We start from the raw sequence: 23039 nt of genomic DNA, 5'->3' as shown, positions 1-23039 counted from the left end.
GAACAGCTCCCTGGGCAACTCAAGTCCTCCATGACTTCACAGTTAAACTTGGGCATAGTTTCCAGAAGTCTAGTATGGCTGCTATTTAGAAACACACTGGCCTTCCAGAAAAATCTGGCTCGCTATTGTGTTTAAAAGCCCTATTCTGAACAAAATACTTGCTGAATCTTTACAACACATTAGCAACCAGATGCTGCAACAAAACCTATTAAGTACTCTTTCCAGAAGTTAGTTTTTGTTGCATGTAATTTTCTAGGCTGAAAAAATAAGGGGGTGCCCAAGCATTTACATGTTTTCACAGGCAAAGCCTCTTAACAGGAAGCTCATTTGCGATTTTTACTTACGGTGGACAACTTAAGTGCAATCCCAAAACAGTGGTATTTTTGGTGTGGGTTTACTTGTACTAAAAGGGTATTTTTTCCTAATTTTGCACTTTAGTCAAGATTTCAACAGTTGCACTGCTTAGTGTTGCTTGGCAAAGTCCGACTACCCTAACACATTACTAATTGAGTAAAATGGAATCCCCCTTGAAATATAAACTAGTTACCATCACCTAAACTTCTGCAGCTCTTCACATGACTGGATTCCATATTGCTTATTAAGACTCACAATTTAGCATTCAGTCACAAGTGGCTCAGGCCTCTCTCAAAAAAAACACCCAACCCTCAAATCACCAAACCTACTTTCCCATCCCCCGGTGCTGACAGGCTACAGCATGGGGGGTGCTCCAAGCTGCTAGCCCCAAGCCCCGGCGCGCCGGTCAGGAGCCCGGGACGGGGAGCCACAGGCCCCACACGGCCCCAACTTAGCACCACTCCGGCACCGCGCACCACTCCTGGGCCGGACCAGGCCGGGAAAACGCGACGAGGCACAACCCAGCAGAGCCCGCCGGAGAAGCCGCCCTCCACGCACCGAGCAAGAGACGCCGAAGAGCCCTGGGACTCAAGGCCGCTCAGTTTCCTAATGAGGCCCAAATGGCCGCCCCCTCCCCTCAGCGCCCCCCCCCGCCTCCAGCCGCCAGCTCTCGCGAGATCAGCTCCACTCCCGGCATCCATTTCGCGGCTGGAGTGAGGGGGGGCGGCTCTGAGGGAAGATGAAGGCGGCGGCCATGTTGGGAGCTTTAGGGTGCTTTTGGTGCGGGGTGTGCTGAGGGAGTCTGCGCAGGGAGAGCCGTCGCTGGGGGATCGGCGGAAGGTCGGGCTCGAAGCGGGAGGAGTAGAGCGCCTACTACGACTCTTGAGTCGAGCTTGTTTAGTTGCGTGTGCCTGGCTTCAGGAGCGCTCGGCAGGGGAGGAGGGGGGGTGTCCCTGACCGAGGAGCCAGCACCATGAGTGGGGGGACGCCCTACATCGGGAGCAAGATCAGCCTTATCTCCAAGGCCGAGATCCGCTATGAAGGGATCTTATACACCATTGACACCGAAAACTCTACTGTGGCGCTGGCCAAGGGTAAGGACCTGGCGGAGTAGAGGACTGGGCCCTGGCGGCCCGGCAACGCCTCGGGGAGGGGGCGGGTGGGGAGCGGGACCGCGGTGCGTGCGGTGGCGTGGGGACCGTTGGGGGCCCGTCGGGGATCGAGCAAGAACCTGAAACCGCGGCAGAGTCGTCCGTGGCGATGAGGAGGCCCGGGCGGCGAGGGGGAGGCCTGCAGCCTACGCGGGCCCAGCAGCAGCTGCGAGGGGGGTTTGGCGGTGCTTTGGGAAGAGCCCGCGTAGTTTCGGCCGGCGGCGCGTCCTCCCGCCATTCTCCCCGGCGGAGCGGCTGCGGCGGGGCTGTGGCGACCCGCGGCGCTTCGCGGCGGAGGTGGAAGTGAGTGAGGGGCTGGGAGAGCGGCGGCGCGACGGCGCTGCGGAGGCCCCTGCTCCCGCCGCGCGGGCTGCGCCCCCGGCTGCGGGAGGGCGTAGGGAGAGCGCCGAGCCGCCGCGGCGGGACCGTCGCTAAAAGGAGCTAGGGACGCTGCTTCGTTAGGGGCTGCTCCAGGGAGTCCCGAACAGAGTAAAAGTATGAAACCCTAAGCGGCGGAAGCGGTGTAGGAGAGGAAGGCTGGGAAGAGGATTTCTTTGCATCGTAAGAATTCCAGACCTACAGGTTACAGGGCCGGAACTCTTCATTCTGGGGTAGGAGACAGCTCGGGTCTAAAGGGGGTCCTGTGGGTGCTAGGTTATCGACAAAGAAGGCTGATGTATGTGTAAGAAAGTTAGGATGGTAAGTTTACTGAGAAGAGTAGTCAGAGGCTGGGGAGTAAAATAGAGAATCTCTGAAACTGGGTGTCCAAAGGACTTTGCTGTTTCTTGCACATTATAATGCACACTCAATACAGGTGTATTAGTCGTGGCAGTGAGTGTGTAATATTCAGGTAAAACATAGAATTTTTAACAACATCTTTTTAATAGATTCTGCAAAACTCAGTGGTATTTTACATTTCTTGACTCTGTAAAGTCTTGCTAAATAATCTAAATGCATATGTAAAAGCAGAGAGTTTATCTGGCCGTCAGGTAAGGGGGAAAATTGCTCCTCATGCGAATTAAATGTTTGGGACTGAGAGCATTCCAAACCTCAGTTCCTGTTTGCTATGATAGGCTTAGCGTTCTAGCATAACGACAGTCTGTTACATTTTACATAGGTGCTGTTTATAATCGTTAGTCTGTGGAGTTGATACCACGTAGCAGTTTCTTTGCTTTCATCTCACATTGGCCTTTGTGGTAATTGTTGTTCTTGTGCATTGTCGCTTTAAGACCACCCCACCCCCACACCCCCTTCCAATTATTATTTAAGAAATAGGTTGCTTTGTTTATGAACTCCTGTATGCATGCTTTGAAATGCCTTATGGTAGGTTTGGTCCCAGGTCCCAGGTTTGCATAGTTCATTTATGGGGCATGTAGCTTTCAAGATGTGTTTTCCACTTCTGAGGTTGCCTTTAGGTTAAATTACTGTTTCTGGAATTGCATTATCTGTTTAAAAATGACAGATAGTATTTGTTTATATGAGAAGAAGGTGAGCACTGTGAATAGATGTTTAGAAATTCCAGTAGCATGTTGTGATTGTTAAGGTTTGTACAAAAGCACTTACAAGAATATCGACCTTGAGGAGCTTGTGATAGTCTTGCCCTAAATTAGACAGGTTTAGTGCTGACCAAGCCACTTTTGCATGACTTCTCAAGTGTGGTTAAGTCATGTTATGGCATATCTGCCAAAGTGTACATATTTAAGATAGATCAAACTACAGTTACAAATCTAATCTACTTTTTTCCCATAGCTCTCATCAGAAATGTAAATGTAAACCATTAAATTTGCTTTAATAAAACTTGGCTGTGTTAGCTGAAGAATGCGTGTTTTGTAATAGTGTCATGATTCAGAAGAGAATAAACCAGTATTTCTAGGCCACCTGGAACCAAAAATCTTGAGATCAATCTGGAAGCTGATAACAACTGTATTAGACCAAAACAGTTCACTGTGCTTGTGAACAAAATGCTGAACTCTAGAGTATTGAAGTTTCTGAATAAATGAAGACTTAGGTCATATGAATGTGACATGATAGCATATATGTGAGGTGGCAAATGTGGTTAATTGTGGTTGGGTCCATATGTGAAAAAAGCAGATCTTCCTTCTGAACTGTCAGTAGCTGTAAATACGTTGACCAGTTAATTGTTATCTCTTATTCCTGTGGCGAGTACAGCAGTCAAACCAGACCATGGATCTTTGGCACAAATGTCAAATTTTCTGCCAAAAAGAGACAAAAAAGGCCCCAAAAGGTGACTTCATGCTTCCAGTTGATCTGCTATGTAGCTGGCTCCACGTGACTGTTAACCTGGGTCAAGCGCAGGGTGACTTATTAATTTCCTAACTAAAATCACTGAAATTGTTTGTTTCATAAAGTGCAAAGGTAAAGGTAGAATCTGTTCTTGAATAACTACGGATTTGCATAATAATAGGACTTCTGTGGGCAAACTGAAGTCTGAAATCAATCTTGTGAAGTTGTACGTGTGGAATGCCTTCATTTCTCTTCAATCTGCAATTTTAGACAGAAATAAGTTTTTGCTGACAGGGTACTGCTGATTGTAGTCTTGACTTACTGAGGTTCAATCTCCTACAATTCTCTAATCAGCATTTTATTTACAAAGCTGTGATCCTGCCACTAGCAAAAGTTGTGGCCTCTGTCACGCACATTAGAGGAAGACTTCCATCTATGTCGGATTCCAAATATTAAGCAAGCTATACAAGTATTTTAGGGTTTTATGTGTTAGTGGCGCATATTTTTTCTTTGGATTGCCATCTTTTCAGAGCTGCTGTTTGGAACCAAAAAACATCCACTCTTATTCTCAAGTTTCAAGTTGAATTAACTTGGCATGTTTTTCCAGTTCATCTTTCTAATTCATACTTAGGTTTTTAAACACCATTAAGTCCAACCAGTTTAAGAATAAAGTGTTAGCAAGCTGTGGTTAAGAGTAAAATTTTCTTGCTGTAAACGGATTGAAGCCCTACCTGGGGCAGTTACAGAATAATCGTGACAGATTGTGGATCTTGTGTGTTGCAGCATTAAAACTAGATGTGATCTTTCATGCTAGTGATACAGAATGTCTTCCTATTTCAAGGCACCTATTTGAAGAGATAGATTTTTAATCTGGCTAAGCTGTGTAAGAACAGTCACATTGGGTCAGAAAAGGCTGTTCCCTGCCAACAAAAGGGAATCCTTAGGATTTTGAGTATAAGAAACAAGGAAATTACATGCTGTCTCTCTGGTATCATGCATCAGTTTTCACTTATCAGCTGTTGGACCACTGAGAGTTGCATTTGGAACCATTATAATTAATATATTGTTAACAGAATAGTAGTTAAACTTGCGGCATTTTCAGCCATCTGTGATAGTCTTTCCCTAGTCTAACGACACATGAAAAAGAAAACTTCCCTTTCTTTTAGACTTTTATGCAGTATTAATTGAGTGAAAGCCTCAGAGACATAGACAGAAGAAAGTTAAATTCTGGTGAAGGCTTAAGCATTTCTTAGAGTTCAGGGGTAGGAGCAGGGAAGGGAAGTGTTAAATCTGTATCAAGTTTTTATGAAATTGTTTTTTTAGTTAAGTGACATGCTTCCTTGATGTATTGAGGTTTAGGGCATGTGTGCCAAACCAGTCCTGTGCATAGTGTGTCACAGCAGAAAAATTCCTCTTGTCAAAGCGCACTCCTGGCTACTTCTCTCATATCTGTCTGCCTGTTAACTTACCACCCCTGCAAATAAGGGACTGCAGACTGAATTAATTGTTCAGAAGGTATGAGCCTGCCACAAACTGGTTCCTTCACATTAATACTTTCCCTGTACTGTGGTGTGCAGGCATCTGAGCATGTTTATAGGGAAATGGTTGTGGTGTATTGCAGAGAGGTGGGAGCTGAAGTGGTCTCATAGTTGTCATGCTTCTCATTGGGTGCCTTAAGCATGGGGGGAGACTGATTTCTCTGTGTGTATGCGATGTATGAAGTCAGGCTGATAAGATTGTGTCAGTGCTGCATACAGAGACTGAACCACCTATTTGCCAGTGATTCACGTTATGTGGGACCAGTCCTCTTTTGCTAGTAGAATATATAGGTTTGCTTCTGATTAACACCGTATTTTTCTGAGTTAATCAATGGGTAATCATTTCTGTTAATTGATAGGGAAAGCTGCGATGTTTTCCTGGGATGCTATAGTAGTATAATACAGTAATATACATTGAAACATAGTGTAGTAGTAACATTGAATGAAGGCAATCAAAATCTGTACAAAAATATTTGCAGCGCTTTGATATGAAATTGGTGGAACTACTTGGGCAAAAAGTCACGTGCATGAATCCTGTTAGACTCAACAGTGTTGGTTTCTTTCTAGCTAGGTACTTAATTGTGTGTATTTATGCTGACAAGAAATAAGTTTGCTTTTAACATGTGATGGTTGCCTTTAGTCAGCAAGACCCTAAGCCAGTTTAACTCATTAAAAATAAACAAACAAAAAAAAACCCCACCCCAACAACAAAACCCAACCCAACCAACCAAAACCCACAAAAAAACTTAAATTGACCAAAGTAAGATTAAATGGATTTACCATAGTCCTGGTAAGTGCTGTAAGATTACCTTATCCTCCACGTGCTTATTTTCATTTCCTCTCACTCTTCAGTATTTTGCTATATATGAACCACTGCACCTTGTTCTGAAGGAGGGGTGTAGTCTGGGGAAGTACCCCAAGAGAGAGTGCTTGATAGAGCTCTACGACTGCTGCCGCTTCCATACCTTGTGGTTTTCATACTCTGGTAACTTAGTATTTCTGATTATGCAAAGCTATGGTAAAAGCTATTTCTTTTGAAATCTTGTTGCACTGGCCACCTTTTATATTAGTCTTGAGTGAGCTCAGATTATGTAATATCCTAATCCAAGCTAGGACAGAAGAAACTGGAAAGATAGCTATTTATCCCTTTGAGAAATATTAAAAGTAACATTCAACTCTTTATGTTGTACTGCTATCTGAAGAACCTAGTTGGGATAGATACTGCAAAAACATTCAGTAGCCCTTATCCTGAACTGCTTTCTTAGATTACTGCACATGCAGTTCTGGTTCCTTGCTTTAGAAGGAAATTAGATTTGGGAATGGTTGGTTTTGTTGTGTTGCGGGGTGAGAGGGGAAGGTTGAACTCCCAATCAGAGCAAGTTTGCTTATCCCTCTCCAGCAGAGCTTGTCTTCATTGGACAAAATTGTCTTTATATTTTGCAGAAACTAAAACCAGTTTGGTTTGGGGCAGGGGAGAGGTAGGGGAAAAAAACCCCGAACTCTTAGTAGCGGTTCTTTATGTGTTTTGTTGCAAAACTATTGAGGACCTTATTAGCGTCTTGGTCTGGTTGCACAGACAACTGAATCTCTGAAAGATTAATTTTTTGCTATTGAAAACATTTCATTTTGCTGTTTTCATAACTTTATGATGGGGAGAAAGATAAATTTTTTGACATACAGTAAAATACCTTTACCTCTTTTAAGGTGTCATTAGATGAAAGTTAGGTTGTTCACTTTTCTCTTTAATTGATTTAGAACAGGGAAAGGTAATTGCTAGGAGTTTAAGTATTGCTATATGTGTCATGTGATGCTGGTATTAATAGTAAAATACTTATCCATGCAGCGTAGTGCTGACTTAGAAGTACTTTCAAAGCAGATTTCTTCCATAGTTCATCTTACTTTAATTTCTGTGTAAAGGTGGGATGTGATTCTCTAGCTTACTACCCTTTTTCATGGTGTTCCTGCTGCTTGGTTCCTTCACTTTCGCTAGAAAGTAAAATACTTCAGTAACTTACTGATCGTGCTCTGGCCGTTATTGTGCACCTTCATAGACAAAATGGCTACTGAAGCAACCATTTCAGCGTGGGACAGAGAGAACCAATGCAAAATCAACTTCAGTTTTACTTACCGAGACAGTAGGTCAAATGATGGAATGAAGAGCCAAGTTAATTTATTAGTTATCCAATAGAGTATAGGATGGCCAGAAAGTGAGGGTGGATTCTCTCTCGGTCAAGTCAGTGAGATAGAAAAGCCTGATGAATAGAAAGCAACAGAATGAACTAAGGTAATGCATATGACCAGTTGACAATGTTGTTAAGCTATTGTGTATTACTTAGAGTTAATTTCTGCAAATTCTTCAGCTTCAGATTATCTTTTTCTGTAGAGAAAGAAAAGACTTTTATCTTACAAAGATTGAAATTCACTTAACAGTATATGCCTTTTTACAGCGCTTACATTTTATAGTACCATTCAGAGCAGACTTTCAGATGAACAGAAATAGAAAAGTTGATTAAATTCAGCTCAGTAGATGATGTAAGTATGAACAAGATAATTGTAACCACTTAATGTTATTTTTCGTTGTAGTGTGGAGTTGATCTCTTTACCCCTGAATTATGCTTCTCAAAAATATTTGTAATACTTGACTGATAAGCTCTGTTTATGCAGTATTAGAAGAAGCAGCAGTGATGGAAGATGGTTGGTGCAGCCTGAGAAATGACTCTGTACCACTTTGTACACCTCTACAGGAAACTCTGCTTTTCTTGACTAATGGTTTTATGGCTGCAAATAAGTGCCTAATGATGTCTCCAAATTGTTGATGCATCTGAAAATGGAGGGAAAACTAATTCTGGTAAATTAAAACAAAATACAGATGTTTTCTCAGCATAAACTGTAGTACCTTACAAAGCAAACAAAAAACCTCTTTTAAAAGGCTAGAACAAAGACAATCAGGAGGGATTGTTAAAGCTGCAGCAAGTTGTTTTTCAGTAGAATGCGACTGTCATGATTCCCCCCCCCTGCCCCCTACTCTAGTTTCAATTAATGGTTTAAATTTTGCTTACAAAACTCCAGCTGTTGGAGACGTAGCTCTTACTCAGATGCACTTGTTTGTTTCACTTTATGTTCACCTAGGGTTGGCAGTCTCAAGGTGAGAAGCCTTGGAAAGGGTAGTGCAAGTGATGCTATCTGTGTACAGTGGTAGTGATTATATGTAGTGCAAAGGGAAAAGCATGGTAAGCTTCATCGCTACATAATCTGAAAACTGTTGCAGTTCAGTACATAAAAATAAATTTAATGTCTTGATGTGTTGCACACTATGCAGACCTGCTGAGGAAGACAGTTGTGCCCCAGTGAGTTTAACTTGACAGAGATCATATGAACCTTACACCAGCAAGAATGCGTTTTGCTTAGTAAAAGTTGTATGTACATACCACAGAATTTCTAATTTTTATGTAAAACTTGATTCAGATCTTTAATCTATTGAGAAATGCTTTGGTTTTCGTAATTTTTAATAGTCTAGTTTCTAGTAGTAGTAGCGGGGTTTTTTCTAATTTACAAGTGCAGAATATGAAGTATGTAAACTCATCTAGTCCTTGAGTCACAGAGCTGACATACCAGCCTTTGTTGGTGTTGCTGCTGCTATAATATCCAGAAAGTGTGAACTTAGCAAAAACTGCTTTGCTGCTGCCCCTTATCCTCACGAAACGGTCAAAATACTCAATGTGTGAGTGACAGCATAAATGATGTCTCAGTAAGGAATAGAAGAGGTGTCTGTGCTTGATTTTTAACAGAAATTTTTAAGATCAAATTACTTATGTCTGACCAGTTGATAATGGCAAAGAGTATGCTGTCTATTTAATAAGCTTTTTTGCTCAACAGAATATTACTCTTTCTAAAGCTGTTGATCTCTGCAGTATAATTCAAAACTTTTTTGGTGAATGGAGGATGCTCTTACTTTCTTCTCTCTCCTCGATTTTGCAGTTCGCTCCTTTGGCACAGAAGATAGACCAACTGATAGACCTATACCACCTCGTGATGAAGTCTTTGAGTATATTATATTCCGTGGCAGTGACATTAAAGACCTAACTGTCTGTGAGCCACCAAAGCCTCAATGTTCTTTGCCACAGGATCCTGCTATTGTTCAGGTAAGGCAAAAAATATTTTTAGATGTTGCTGAAGCTAAAACCTGGTAGCTTTAAGTACCCTCTACGTGAGTGTTTAAAAATTAAAATGTTTATTGCTGTAAAGATCACAACCCAAGGTTAAGAACTCTGGAAAGATTTTCTTCTTTTGAATTGTGTCTTTAATTGTGCAATTCAAGGTTGAAATGTAACTCTAGCGTAATGTACCGGATGCCAAAGCAGACAGTTTTTCAGAAACAGCTAAGGACTTTTGGTAGGCGTTGATGCCTTTTTTTGAAGCTACTTGGCTTAGGAGGGCACGTATGCAAGACTTACTGGAAAGATGAGACTTGGTATAAGTCAAATGAAGTAGATACTGAAATTTCTTCAGATCATTAGTGATTAAAGTGTTTTATCTAGCTATATAGGCTTTATACTAAAGGGCAGCTATTTACAAAGGGAATACTTGGTTGCTGAAGGGAGAGAAGCTTGCAGCTTGAAGCCTTGAGGGTGAATTAATCTGTTACTTCATAGTAAATGGACTGAGAGTTACTTTGGATCTTTAAAATTTGTTGTCTTGTTGATTGTGCTTGTGGGATGTCTTAAAATCATCCCTGAGAGCAAGATGGATGATGGTTCAAATGGAACTTGATAATTCCATAATATAAAATTCTTGATATTTCCTTACAAATTACCTTTGCAATCTTCTTAAAGTCTTTTGCTAAATTCGGTGCAGCTCCTTTTGTAAGTGGCAGCTGTGATCTGTGAAATTGCTAACCCCAGTAATAGTAACCCCACCCTCCTCCAGTATGTTTGGGTCTTTCATTCTTTGTGTGGCTTTTGAAACTTAGGGGAAAAGAGAGGACATTTTTCAAGTTGCCAACAGAAGCTTACACATCCGTTTGACAGAAGAGTCCAGTATGTGAGGTTGTAGAGAAAAGTGTGCAAAGTTTTATGGTACTGTTTTCACAAGTTAGTGATATTGGAAAGGGTAAAAGTGCTCTCTAAACTGTATAAGTACTTGTGAAAATGTTTTCTGCTAACTGTTGCCTGGTTTGGGTTTTCATGCAGAATAACGTGTGTGATTTCTTTTTCTTGTGTTGTCTTTGCTTCTGTGTTAAAGCAGTTAAATTGTTGATATTAAAAAATGCAACTTCATGAATGTTTAGGTCTTCTATATGTATTGGCCACAGTGGTGGTGGTAAGGTAAATTTAATGAATAGTTCTAGAGTTTCTGCACATCTTACCTTGCAGAACTATTTCCTGCTTTTTGTTTTTTTGTCTTTAGTCTTCACTAGGATCTTCAACTACATCTTCATTCCAGTCTGTGGGGTCCTATGGTCCTTTTGGCAGAATGCCTGCATACAGTCAGTTCAGTCCAAGCCCACTGGTGGGACAGCAGTTCAGTGCTGTTGGAGTTGGTATGTTCATTTTTATTATTTGGTGTTTTCCCATAAGTGAAGTTGCAGGCTTGTGCCTAGACAGTAATCAGTGGTTACTATTCCATCAGTCTTACCCTAAGGGCAGATCCCAAGTCTTCTATCTGTAATCAGTCCCACAGTTCAGCTCAAAAGTAGTTCTTCGTAGTCAAATCAAAGCAATTATGATTGAGAACTAAACATCCTATTTCAGAGGGAGAAGTGGGGAAAGGTTCCTGTATTTATGAATTCCTTTTATTTCATACATACTCATTACATTGATCGTGTATTCCTTACATTTCCCAAGTGGCAGGGGCACCCCTTCCACAAAAGCCCCATAGCTGTGCTGTCAACATCTGGTATCCCAGGTTGACCGACCAGGTGGTGTGTGCCTTAACCCAGGGGTTGGATTATTCAGTAGTCCGTGTGCCAGCACACTCCTGCAGCTATGCATGAGAGGTTAGCTTGGCACGAAGTACATGCTTGAAGTATTCTTTTATACTGCACGTGCTCTCTTAGACTCACCAACCAACTTTGATTCCTCCCTCAAAAGGTTTTTATTTCACCTTTTTGGTTTTTACATATATTTTTGTAACTGTTAGGGCATCAGTGCTACTCCTGGTGCTGAAAATGTTGGCCATGCGAAAAGAAGGCTGTAGAATTGGCCATAACTTGATACCAGTTAATAAGATGTGACAGTCATATTTTTGGTTAAAGCTGTTAAGTGAAATATATGCCAATAATGTTTGTTTGTTATTCTGTAAGATGCTGTTATGACTATGCTATGTTAATACTTGTGATATTCAGTTAGCAGTGCTTTTCTACTTATTTTTAGATAAAAAGCATCAAGATGTTAGTTTTACCAACTTACTATGAATACATACATTTCATTAAACTCCCAAGTGTATGGGAATGGCAGACTTAGGTGGTCATTCTATAATACACCTAATATGGCTTCACTAATCATTTAGTACTAATTTAAAAAAAAAAGTCTAAACCAGGTTTTACAACTATATTATTTCTTTCAAAGCAGGAGGTTCATTAACATCTTTTGGAACAGACTCTTCAGCCAGCGCTAGCATGTCCCAGAGCACTGCAGTGGGTTCTGCATTTACAACAGATGCAAGATCTCTAAAAACACAGATGTCTCAAGGTAAATCTTACTGAATAACTCTTTGATCATTTTTGACCAGTTGTGCCCCCATAACTTAAGTAGTTTCCAGAAATGCTAACGAAGCTAGCTGAATTCTGTCATGAAAACACTTGGTATTAAAACCAGAAAGCACTGAGAGGTTTTGTTCTTGCTCTTTAAATGTGTTTTCCTACATCTTGGCATGCTGGATACATAACTGTTAGCAACACATTTGTTATCCTTAAAGCATCTGTATTGAGGAGCAGGACTTATTTCAGTTGAATAATGTTAGCAAATAGGTACATATGGAAATTCTATATATAGTTTTACTGATAGCATGACAAAACTGAAGATACTTCATGATGATTGAAGTCCTGCTTATAATTTTTAAATTTTTATTCCTAACAATATTTTTTGTTAATGCATATTTATGTAAATAACATTAACAGCCGGCTTGACTCCCTGTAGAGATAGTGACATGGCAGTTAAGTCAGCTTAATAGTGATAGAAACTGTATGGATAGTTTGTATAATATTGGAGAAAGAAAGAAGCAAAAAGGAAATGGTTGATGCAGAGTGGCAAAGAAAAAAAGAGATGCTGAGCACCTTCACCCTCACTTTTCATGCAGGTATCTTAAGACTGCTCCTTAAAATCCGCAAGACTTTATTTCGTGCTCTTCTACTCTTTATTGCTGTGAGTTAGTGTGTGCTAAGATTCATTCTTAATGCTTTTTTTAAGTTTATGCAGTTGTGTTAAAAGGCAGAAGGCTTCATAGCAAACAAGGGTGTTTTTCCAAAATTCTAGTTGAGGTTTGTGCTTTCTAGGATTGAGTGGATTACCAAAAATAGATTCTACTGTGTTGCGTTAGTTGTAGGGGGGAAAAAAGTACGCTGAGCATTTATGCTGTCTCTATTGAAAGAGTAGGTTGGTTTTCTGTAGGTGAAATTAAAACTTGTATGATTCTCAGACTAATATATGACATATTCTCCAGATGAAATACGTTCTGCCACAGAATTTACTGTGGGGCACTAAAAAGCTTTTTCCTCTGTGTGTTAGCTTTTAAAAATATTTTGTCATCTTTGTAGATTGTAAGTGTGGTGTGATTGGTTTTGGGGTTGGGTTATTGGGTTTTTTTGTTCAGCTTTTTTTATGGAATGCAGTCTTACTTTCTTAACTGGGACTGGAGTCTTATTCTAACTTCTTAGTAGATTTACCTATGTGATGTCATAAACTTGTCTGGCCAGATCAAATGTCTCCATTCTAATCATGCTTCTGGCTCTAGTCACTCATGCTGCAGATTGAAATGTATGAACAGCACTTCGTGAGGAAGCTTTCACAGCTCCTTCATCTGCGTTATGGCTGGCAGTAGCCATCACTGTTCATTTATTTTGTGGTAATCATACAACAGAGTGCACTAGATGAAATTTCAGTATCGCAGCTGGTTCTCTGCCTCTGGAAGCAGTCACTTGCCACTTGGCTTTCTAGGGAAGCAGAGTATTTTTACCTCCTGTCAATCAAAAAATTTCATTCCATAGCTAAATGCGCATCATGGATGGGTTGGTAGGGATTAATTGTCCTACCCATTTTTTTCTTTTAGACTGGGGGAAGGGAAATTGCTAAGTATCCTTCATTCTGGATTAGTGGATCTGAGGGTGCAGAAATATTTATTTCTTCTTTGGACACAGCTGTCTTTGACTGGTAAGGCAGATAAATCTGTCAGCCTAGATTGGTTGAGACCAGTAACTCAAATCTGTAGATGAGAAATAACTCTGGGTTTTGGTTTTCTTTTGTTTTTTTTCCACAGGTCGTTCCAGCCCTCAGATAGATCACTTGAGAAGGAGCCCCACCATGGAACAAGCAGTACAAACAGCTTCAGCCCACTTGCCTACTCCAGCACCAGTTGGGAGGAGGAGTCCTGTACCAGCCAGACCTTTGGTGTCTGCTAGCCAAAAATCGTTAGAGAATCAAGAGCACAGACGAGGTAGTTTTGGATAATTTTCATACAGTTTATTTTCTTCCATACACATATGAAGTGCTCTTTTTTAAGGGTAATACAGGAATTTTCCTGCTGGTAGACTGGTCAGCAGAGACCTGGATTATATAAATTGCTTTCTAAAGTCAAGCATATATTCTAAGTTGTTTTTTTTTTTCTTTTAAGAATTAAACTTGTGGTTTGCTTTTATAGGTTTGGATTTTTTTGAAATCTGAACCATGTAATTATATACAAAAGTATGATCAAAAATACCTAATAGGATAAACAAATAATTTTTTTATTTCCAACTTTAGCTGAAGCACACAAGGTTTCAAGATCAGAAAATGAACTCAGAAATGAAAACAAACGACAAATTGGTAAATCTTGTTTTGAGAAATAGCTATCATTGTTTTCAGACTTCATTAAGTCTTCAAGTCTGCTAAAGTACAGCGTTGTGTATACTTTGCAAAACTGCGAGGGCTTTTGTTTCTAACATCCAGAAATCTTGCAGTTCAAATTACAGTAATAAAGAATTCATCTATTAAAAGGCTTTTACATAATTGTTTCTAATGGGTAACAATAACTTTGCCCTGGGCCAGAATAATACAAGCACAAAAAGTCAGCGTTAAAGAGAAAAATCTCTTCTGTTTGCTCTGTATTAAGCAATTTGAATAAAAATGCAAAACCAAGCACTATTAATGGATTTATAAACACAACAGCATGAAAAAAAAGTGTTAACTTTCTACAAAAATACTTGACTGAAAAGTCATTAACATTTTAACTCTTCTTATGAAAGCTTTTAATGAGTTCTAGAAAGTCGTTTAGTACCATTATGCTTTCTGTGTCACTGTTGTGATTATTGTAAGTGATTTTACAAATTACAAGCTGCTCCGCCAGGACTTTAAACAACAGAAGTGCGGGAAGAGGATGCATAAAGTTCCGACCTGTTAACCAGGAATTAAAAAACAAAATAAAAAACCCCACCCAAAAAACCAACCATGCCCCACCCTCAACGAAAATCCAGTCTACAAAACCAAACCGAACAATTTCCCTCTTTTCAGTTCCAGGTGGACCATCAGCACGGAGGGGCCGTGGAGGTCACAGAGGGGGCCGAGGAAGATTTGGCATTAGGAGGGATGGTCCAATGAAGTTTGAGAAGGACTTTGACTTTGAAAGTGCAAATGCACAATTCAACAAGGAGGAAATTGATAGAGAATTTCATAATAAACTTAAACTGAAAGGTAAACCAATTTTTGCTTAAAATTTGAGTGTGGAAAAACTGTCTTGCTGTTTTAATATCCTACCTTGGAGAACAACTTTCAAAAGGTGGCATACCACATTTAGTCTCACTTGCAGTCATTAAGAAATAAGTAAAATTAACAAGTAATCTGAGATCATCTACATAATCAGATACTTGGTTCATGATTTGAGTTTTGAAGGAATTTTTAAATAGCAAGCATATTCTAATGAGTCTGTTGGTTCAAAATGCAGATTACTTGAGCAGAAGTCCCAATAGTGTTGAGTTTACTTCTGAGTTCTGGAAAAGATTTAATAGAAGACAACCCATGCTTTATGTTTTCAATTATTAATGGACCAAAAGCAATCACAAGAACAGGAGTTTGGGATCAGAACTTTGCTGGAGGATGCACAAGAGGTTAAATTTGAGAACATTTCCAGCATTTCTTTTGCTTTTTTCCTTTTCCATAGAAACACAGGAGCAGTTTGAATCCATATTGCCAACACTTCTGTTTCTCCAGCAGGCTTGTCTTTTTAATTCCCTCATTCTCTTGTGACTAGCCACCTGTTTGTTAACATGGCTGTTACTACTGTTACTATTTTTGGACAAAATTGTTACAAGTTAAAATAGGGAGTTCCCTGTTTGAGTAAATGATTGGCTGAAAGCTGGGAAACAAAAGGTAGGAACAAATGATCAGATTTCAGCGTAGGGAAAAACCACCAGTTGAGTCCCATTGGATTTGTTCTCTGGTGCTTTTCTCTTTTTCTGGATCATTTTTAAATGAGTTGGCAGTTTGCTGTTGATACTCATTTTTCAAAATAATAGAGGAAAGGGAAAGCCAACCCTAAAAAGCTACAGAAATATTTTATGAGACAGAGTGGTAATTTGTGTGTGTGTGTTGTGGAGAGCTTGAGTTGGCTATCTGAGGTTCATGCACAGCATGATGAGACGTTAAGCTGTAAGCATTTAGGAATGAGTTTATGGTCATAATAGTTAGCTATGCTGAACGATCGGCTGCTTTTTCAGTACCAGTCAAAACAGTAAGTTGAACTTGTGGCATTATCAGGAAAGAAATATATCATAAAGTCAGTTCATAGCATAATGTCTTAAATGCTGGCTGTGTGTCTCAGAGATGACAGCAAAGCCAGAAGACAGAGACATGCAAAAACACGGAATGACATTTATGAGGAATGACTGAGTGAGGCTTTTAAGACTGGAAAGGAGGGAGCTAGGAGGTTAGAAAATAGGTGGCTGTCAAATCCATTCTGCCACAGGTGGTTTTGTTAATTAAACTCATAGAGAATATAGAGGATATCAAACCTCCAGGCAGCAGCAGCAAAACATCCTAATTTGTGTCAAATTATTTGACTTCCACATTAAATTTTGGCGGAGTTTTTTGTATTTTTGAGCATTTGGTATAGTTCGTGTCTGTTTGTCTGGGAATAAGTTAACAGTGCTGTTTTGTTTAGTATGATGGTCTGGAAGGCTTCTGTTTTTTTTTTATTATCCAGAAGATAAACTTGAGAAACCAGAGAAGCCTGTAAATGGAGAAGACAAAGGTGACTCAGGTGTTGATACCCAAAACAGTGAAGGGAATGCGGATGAGGAAGATCCACTTGGACCCAACTGCTACTACGACAAAACCAAATCCTTCTTTGATAACATCTCCTGTGATGACAATAGGTATGGCCTGCAAGGGGAAGCTTGTTAGTCTACTTAATGCATGTTTATGTCATAAGGTCCTCGGTCAGCAGTACTTACTACAGTCGACTCTCTTGAATTGGAAGTGAGTAAAGCTTATTTCCACATGCAGCGGGCAAAACCAAAACAGGAATATAAAGTACGGAATTTCTTTGTGGGCGAGGTGCAGTACATCAATAGGAAGACATTTTTAAATGTTTTAGAACTATGCTTCTAGAACTTAATGTACATGCCCTAAAATCTCCTTTCCAGATTTATTAAAATAGGGGTTTGGTTTTGTTTTGCTGCTAAATTACCACTTTAGTTAAATCAATTATGACTGTGTTTTGGTAATTGTTTCTAAGTAGATGACATAACTGCCTTGGCCAGTAGTGTTGATTGAAGGGGAAGATAGCATTTCAGGAAAATGAAAGCTTATTTTGCTGTCGCCTTTTTATGAGACAGGATGGTGTGGGTTGCTGACCCCTTTTGAATTGGGGGGGTGGGGGTTTGTACTGACAGGTAAAGTAACATCTGTAACTGCAAACTCTTACTTTCTGTTTCTTGTCTTAAATTGCTGACAGCTTTTATTTATTTATTTTATGTATATTGCTGTGTGCAGAGGATACAGGCTGTAGTTCTGCATGGGGAACTCTTACAGCACTATTAATACATAATTAATGATACTGGAACATACCCCTTTTTGTTGAGTTAAATGAATTGTGGCAGACACCTAGACTCTTGCAGAAGAGATAATGTGGAGATTTACAATGTGGTTAGTGTATCACTTCTAATTTCACGGGCTTTCTGGCGATTCCTGCGAAGCCAAGGCAGTCTTAGATCTGACGTGTGTTTTAAACCAATCCTTGTTCCTTTGTGTGGCAGAGAACGGCGACCCACCTGGGCTGAAGAAAGAAGGCTAAATGCAGAGACCTTCGGAATACCGCTGCGTCCCAATCGTGGCCGTGGAGGGTACAGAGGCAGGGGGGGGATCGGCTTCCGAGGGGGAAGAGGACGAGGAGGTGGAAGAGGTGGTTTCACTGCTCCCCGAGGTTTTCGTGGTGGATTCAGAGGAGGTCGCGGAGGCAGGGAGTTTGCTGACTTTGAATATAGGGTAAAATACATTTAATGTTACTGTGACCTGACCCACTGTTCTTGGAAACCAGTGGTAGAAAAACTCGTGCTTTTAGGTTTGATGTTGAACTGGAATTTCTTGAGTAGTATTTTGCAGGTACTCCGAGCTACTTAATTGAAAGTCCATTAATGCTGAAATTTTATTTACATAACATTATTTTACTATCGGCAGCAACCAAAACTAAAAGCTACCTTTCTTCAAGTGCCCTAAATACTTGTTCTGTAGCTGGAAGTTTTTTTAATACTAAAAGTTTTGCAGATTTAATACAAGTGTTCATGTGAATTGCATTCTTCTAAGCAATATTGTAAAATGGGAATATGGAGAGAGACTAATTTGACTTGCTTCTCACGTGCAACCAACTTTTTTGAATTTTTGGAGCTTTTTTGAATTTTTGAGTTGGCACAAAGCCTGTAGACCTCTAAGGTCCTGTACAACCCCTAAAATACAGTAATTGAAGTTACTGAAGTATAGCAATGACCCTTTGCAAAAAGGAAGATTTAAAAATACTTGAGTTCTGTAAGGTCCTGTTACACGCTTCTTTTTCATTATAACTTGACACAATTATATCCAGTAGCTGGTATCTTAGATGAACTTTTTCTTGAAAACAATGTAAATTCTGTTTATGAAAGCTCATTGATCACACAGATTTATGTAAATCAGCAGAGCTCTGTTGCTTACAAAACCAGAATCTTTCAATAATTTCAGTACAAGCTATTTCTCTTGGCATGAAGTGTGTAAATTCAACTCGGACGTCGGCTTGTCAAGGAACAGAGCTAATACTGATCCTAATCAGCATGCCAGTAACGAATATAGTTAACCAGATCAGTGCAAGTAAATGTAGGCTTTAACGGTTCTGACTGGAGCAGAAGAACTCTTCCTTGGTGGTTTACTGCATGAGTAGTTAGGAGGTTTTTTTGAACTCCGAATCTTTGTTCTCTGCTGCCAGATTTAAATATTTCTATATATATTAAAAAAAGGGGGGGTGAGGTGGGTTGGGCTTTTTTTAATCACAGAAGCTTTCTGACTATCCCTCGGTTATTCCTTCCTTAGTAAACAATACCCTAGTCCATAGTTTCTTACACTTAGTTGGAAAAAATTCATCCTGTGATTTTAAAGAAACTTTTGGTAGCTGAGCATGAATTGAACTGAGGATTTGAAGATTAAAGATTTGAATTCCTGAGTGAAAGAATTTCACAGGCTTCCTGATAAGTAGGGAGGGGGTGTAAAGACTGAGGACTGGTGGCACACGTCTAGTCAGCGATGCACTGCTTCCTCGGTCTGGCACCCACTGCTGTGCTGACCAAGCACCAACCTGATGGCGTAGGGAGGTCTCCTTCCTGATCCCGGAAGGTGGGAAGTAGCCACCAAAGTGCATCTTTCCCCAGATTAATTTGTGATTCTTGTTTTGCAGAATTAATTTTAATATTTTACTGTTGTTCCCTCTAGAAAGACAACAAAGTTGCTGCATAGTCTACAAGAAAGCTGAAACCGGGGTGAACGTCTAGATCTTCTTGATCCAGAGAATTAGTTTCAATCTCTGCAAAGAATGAAGTTAATTTGCTGTATACTTGTCACCAGCACTGGGATTTAACTATTTAATTTCAAAGGGGTATAATGCAGTTACTTTTGAAAAATGGCCATCTTTGAAAACAGTGAGCATTAAATATATTTGAAGCAGAAGGATAAGTGATTTCTTATGTATAGTTAATTATAAAGCAGTACTTCGATGGAGTTTAAGTATTTTTTCATCACGGAAAGGATTTTTTCTTATTACTAAACTGTATTTGATAATTGCTTCAAGTTGTAAGGACAATTGTATGCAGAAGGCCGTCGATACTGTGAGAGTTTTGATCCACTGAAGGTTGTTTTTTGGAAATCCTGTAATAGCCCTTTTGAGATAGTTGTACTTTTATCAACTAGGGTGCTGGACAGTAGAAAACTTGCTTTGTCAGTCAGATATGTACACACAGTAAATACTGTTTCTTAGGCAAAGGAAACTTTTTATATAGTTGTAAAATTCCATTATATCCCATTGCCAAAGAAACATTACAAACTTTGTATAGCTGTATAAAAAGCAACTAATTTTTTAAAGAATAAACATTTTTAAGTCGGCAAACATACTGTGTTATTGCGAAAGTTGATATGCTGAAGAACACTGAATTAGTTGGGTGTGTTTTTGTTTCTTTCTTTTAGCAGCTTTTCAGGCTTAAATGTTTGATTTTATATTTGGACTACAATGAATATTTGAAAATGTTCTTCCATTACATGAAACTGGATACGCTTTTCACTTCTCTCACAAGAATTTGGTTTTGTAGTTTCCGGCATATCACAGGATTTGACCAAATTAAGGAGATATTTTCAAATAAGGAGAAAGGAAATTTTCATATGTCAAAATTTGCAATTAATTTTACTTAGTGATAAATATTAACTTTTTTTAATAATGGAGCCAGGCACGCGAGTTTGTGATTCTCCTGGAATGCCTGGGATGAAAGTATGTCTCCAGTTGTCAATTCTTGAAATGTTAACTTTGTTGTAATACCTGTAGACATAAGCGATTTAAAGAATTCTTAGTGTTTGAAGTTGTTTGCATTTTGATAGACCATAGCTCGGAGACATTAACGATGCTGGTTCTGAGAGCGCGGGATCACAAATGACAGAGGACGGACTTTTTGCCAATTCTGAATGACTCGTTACAACTTTTTGATATGCTGAAATAGAAACCCGGTCATTTGTGTCTGTGTATGTATATGAAGGCCACAGGAATAAAGGGATCCAAAGATTAAAACGTTTTGACCTAATTTGCTGCCTTGTGTTATTATTACTCGTGCTTCAGCTGGTTGTCGGGGGGATGAGGGTGCGCGGAGGGGCACCGGCGGGCACGGGGGGTCGGGGACCGGGCGGGGGGGAATCGCGGTTCCTGGGCCGCGCGGCTGCGCTTCCCCTGCGGCTCCCCCGGGCAGGCGGGGCAGGGCCGGTGGCGGCCGCTGCTCGCCTTGGGCGCGTTGCGGCCTGCAGGGGGCGCTGGCGGGGGTGGGGCGGGCCTGCCGCGTGCCCTACCCTGCCCCGCCGTGGGGGGGCGCGGGCGCGCGCTGGGCACTGCCGTACTCGGTCTCGGTTTAAAGCAAACGGCCGGACGCGGCGGGGCGCTGGGCCGCGCTTCTCGTGCCCGGGCCGGGGGAGCGGGGGCCCCGCCCACTCGCCGCGTACGTGCCGAGGCGCGCGGCGGCCGCTGGCCGTGCGTGGCGTGCGCGAGCCGCCCCCGGGAGCCAATGGGAGCCCGCGGGGGGCGGAGCCGCCGGGGCCCGTCAGCCCTTGCGCGGGGCGGCGGCGGCGGCATGTCGGTGGCGTTCGTGCCGGAGCGGCTGCGCGGGAAGGCGGAGGTGAACCAGGAGACGCTGCAGCGGGTGAGCGCGGGCGCGAGGGGCCGCGGCGGCACGGGCACCCCCATCCCCCCCCGGCCCGGCCCGGGCCGTGCGGTGCGGGGCCGGCTGTGCCGGGCGCGGCCCGGGCCGGGCGGTGACGGCGCTCCCCTGTGCCCCAGCTGCTGGAGGAGAACGACCAGCTGATCCGGTGCATCGTGGAGTACCAGAGCAAGGGCCGGGCCACCGACTGCGTGCAGTAAGTGACCCGCGGCGGGCGGGCCCTGCGCAGCTTCCCTGCCGTTACGAACGCCCCCCCAGACGCGCCGTTCCCAGGCGCTGCTGCCGCGCGGGGCACCCCCGGTGCCGGCTGCGTTGTGCCGAGGCCTCGGTGAGTGTCGCTGCGGCAACCAGCCCCGCCGAGCGGGCTGCCGCTCCCGCCCCGCGGTGCCGCCTGCTGCCGCCGGGTTAGCGGGCAGCTCGGCGCAGCGTACCGGCCTTCGGAAGGAGAACAGGCCGCCGCGGGGGTTGCCCCGATTGTGTATCATTCTCATAGCTCGGTCGCTCTTTCCGAGGCGTTTCCCAGATGCCCTGTTTCTTCCTCTCCCAGGTACCAGCACATCCTGCACAGAAACCTCATTTATTTAGCCACAATTGCCGATGCGACGCCCCCCGGCACGCAGAATACCGTAGACTGACAGCGCGCACCTGGACGCGAGCCGTGACGCCTTAGGAAGCTGTAGGAACGCTGTAAGTTTAGAGCGAGAGCTGAGGAGGTGTGGTCTTGAGGGGCAGGTAAACAGCATCCATACTTTCACGTTAAGGGCACAGATGTAGTTTTTGATGTAACATTAGGCTGGCTTTTTCCCTGTTACTGTAAGCAGAACGTTAAGGGTGATCGTTATCATACTCCCATGTTCCCTCTGAGAAACGCCATGCGGCTGTACTGCTGGAAGGAGCCTGGCTGTCAGCACAGCGCTACCAGGTGCCTTTGGAAGACTCCTGTGCCCTCATCAAAGCAGAGACTGTTTTGTGACGAAGACTGTGTAATAACAGGGAAAGCGCTGAGCTAGGTCATTGCCCTACCTCCAGCATGACAACTTCGGTCATATGTTGCCATATATATAAAAGCACTAGCCTGTTATGTCTCTTGTATCGTAGGAATTGTGCTTAATAAGGATGTTCTTTGTAAATTACAGTATATTCTGAATTAATATGTGATGTGTCAACACAGGAACAGCTCAGTGATTTAGTGAAATAAAGTGTTTACTCTTCTAGGAAAATGGGGCCGTTGCATATCTTTGAGCAGTTAAGCACGAGGGACTTCAGTGGGAGAAGGCTGCATTTGCCCCAGTTGTGTCCGGACTTTCCCTTTTTACTTGTTTACGGTAGTCTGCAGTACAGAGCTTTTCAAGCAAATTCTTGCATCGTCCAAATGGATTCCTGTGCTTCCTGGCTACTCATCAGCGGCCCTGGTCAGCCACATGCTGGTGTACTCCGAGCGAGGAAGAGCACAGCTCACCTGCTCGTACCTCGGAGGTGCCCCACGATTACCGTACCGTAACTGGAGAGCTTTGATAATAGTTCAGGGGAGGGTGGGTGGCGGCAGCAGTGTGGTGCACGCCTGTTACTTTCTGCTCCCTGCCAGCAAAATTATTTACTCCACAAATTACTATAAATGCAAGTAACTTGGTTTTGGCA

General features: G+C 42.1%; 2 protein-coding genes across 4 annotated transcripts; both read left to right on the top strand.

Annotated features, from left to right (window-relative positions):
- The first annotated feature begins 1048 nt into the window (after positions 1 to 1048).
- Positions 1049 to 20777, top strand: LSM14A (LSM14A mRNA processing body assembly factor). 3 transcript variants are annotated; one of them, XM_013298092.3, is made up of 10 exons: positions 1049 to 1448; positions 9266 to 9429; positions 10694 to 10826; positions 11857 to 11976; positions 13760 to 13936; positions 14242 to 14304; positions 14989 to 15168; positions 16676 to 16847; positions 17730 to 17958; positions 19426 to 20777. In XM_013298092.3, the coding sequence occupies exons 1-10, from the start codon at positions 1328 to 1330 to the stop codon at positions 19447 to 19449; spliced, it is 1383 nt and encodes a 460-aa protein (XP_013153546.1). In that variant the 5' UTR covers positions 1049 to 1327; the 3' UTR covers positions 19450 to 20777. The 3 variants fall into 3 exon arrangements, with proteins under 3 accessions (XP_013153546.1, XP_005229405.1, XP_013153549.1); XM_005229348.3 differs by having other exon boundaries at positions 11854 to 11976; XM_013298095.3 differs by lacking the exon at positions 14242 to 14304 and having other exon boundaries at positions 11854 to 11976.
- Positions 20778 to 21265: 488 nt separating this feature from the next.
- Positions 21266 to 22621, top strand: SS18L2 (SS18 like 2). The gene is made up of 3 exons (XM_055818546.1): positions 21266 to 21383; positions 21521 to 21597; positions 21949 to 22621. Exons 1-3 carry the CDS (start codon positions 21315 to 21317, stop codon positions 22034 to 22036), a joined length of 234 nt encoding a protein of 77 aa, XP_055674521.1. The 5' UTR covers positions 21266 to 21314; the 3' UTR covers positions 22037 to 22621.
- Positions 22622 to 23039: the final 418 nt, after the last annotated feature.

The sequence above is a fragment of the Falco peregrinus genome, chromosome 14 (assembly GCF_023634155.1).
Source record: "Falco peregrinus isolate bFalPer1 chromosome 14, bFalPer1.pri, whole genome shotgun sequence".
Classification (NCBI taxonomy): Eukaryota; Metazoa; Chordata; class Aves; order Falconiformes; family Falconidae; genus Falco; species Falco peregrinus.
Note: the sequence above shows the minus strand (reverse complement) of the source record. Positions and strands in the feature narration are given on the sequence as shown.

Excerpts from the sequence above, each read along its gene's own strand:
- LSM14A (XM_005229348.3), top strand. The coding sequence starts at position 1,328 with ATGAGTGGGGGGACGCCCTACATCGGGAGCAAGATCAGCCTTATCTCC. Across the intron at positions 15,169-16,675 it reads TAATAAACTTAAACTGAAAG|AAGATAAACTTGAGAAACCA; the intron begins GTAAACCAATTT and ends TTTATTATCCAG. Across the intron at positions 17,959-19,425 it reads TTGCTGACTTTGAATATAGG|AAAGACAACAAAGTTGCTGC; the intron begins GTAAAATACATT and ends TGTTCCCTCTAG.
- SS18L2 (XM_055818546.1), top strand. The coding sequence starts at position 21,315 with ATGTCGGTGGCGTTCGTGCCGGAGCGGCTGCGCGGGAAGGCGGAGGTG. Across the intron at positions 21,384-21,520 it reads ACCAGGAGACGCTGCAGCGG|CTGCTGGAGGAGAACGACCA; the intron begins GTGAGCGCGGGC and ends CCTGTGCCCCAG. Across the intron at positions 21,598-21,948 it reads CGGGCCACCGACTGCGTGCA|GTACCAGCACATCCTGCACA; the intron begins GTAAGTGACCCG and ends TTCCTCTCCCAG.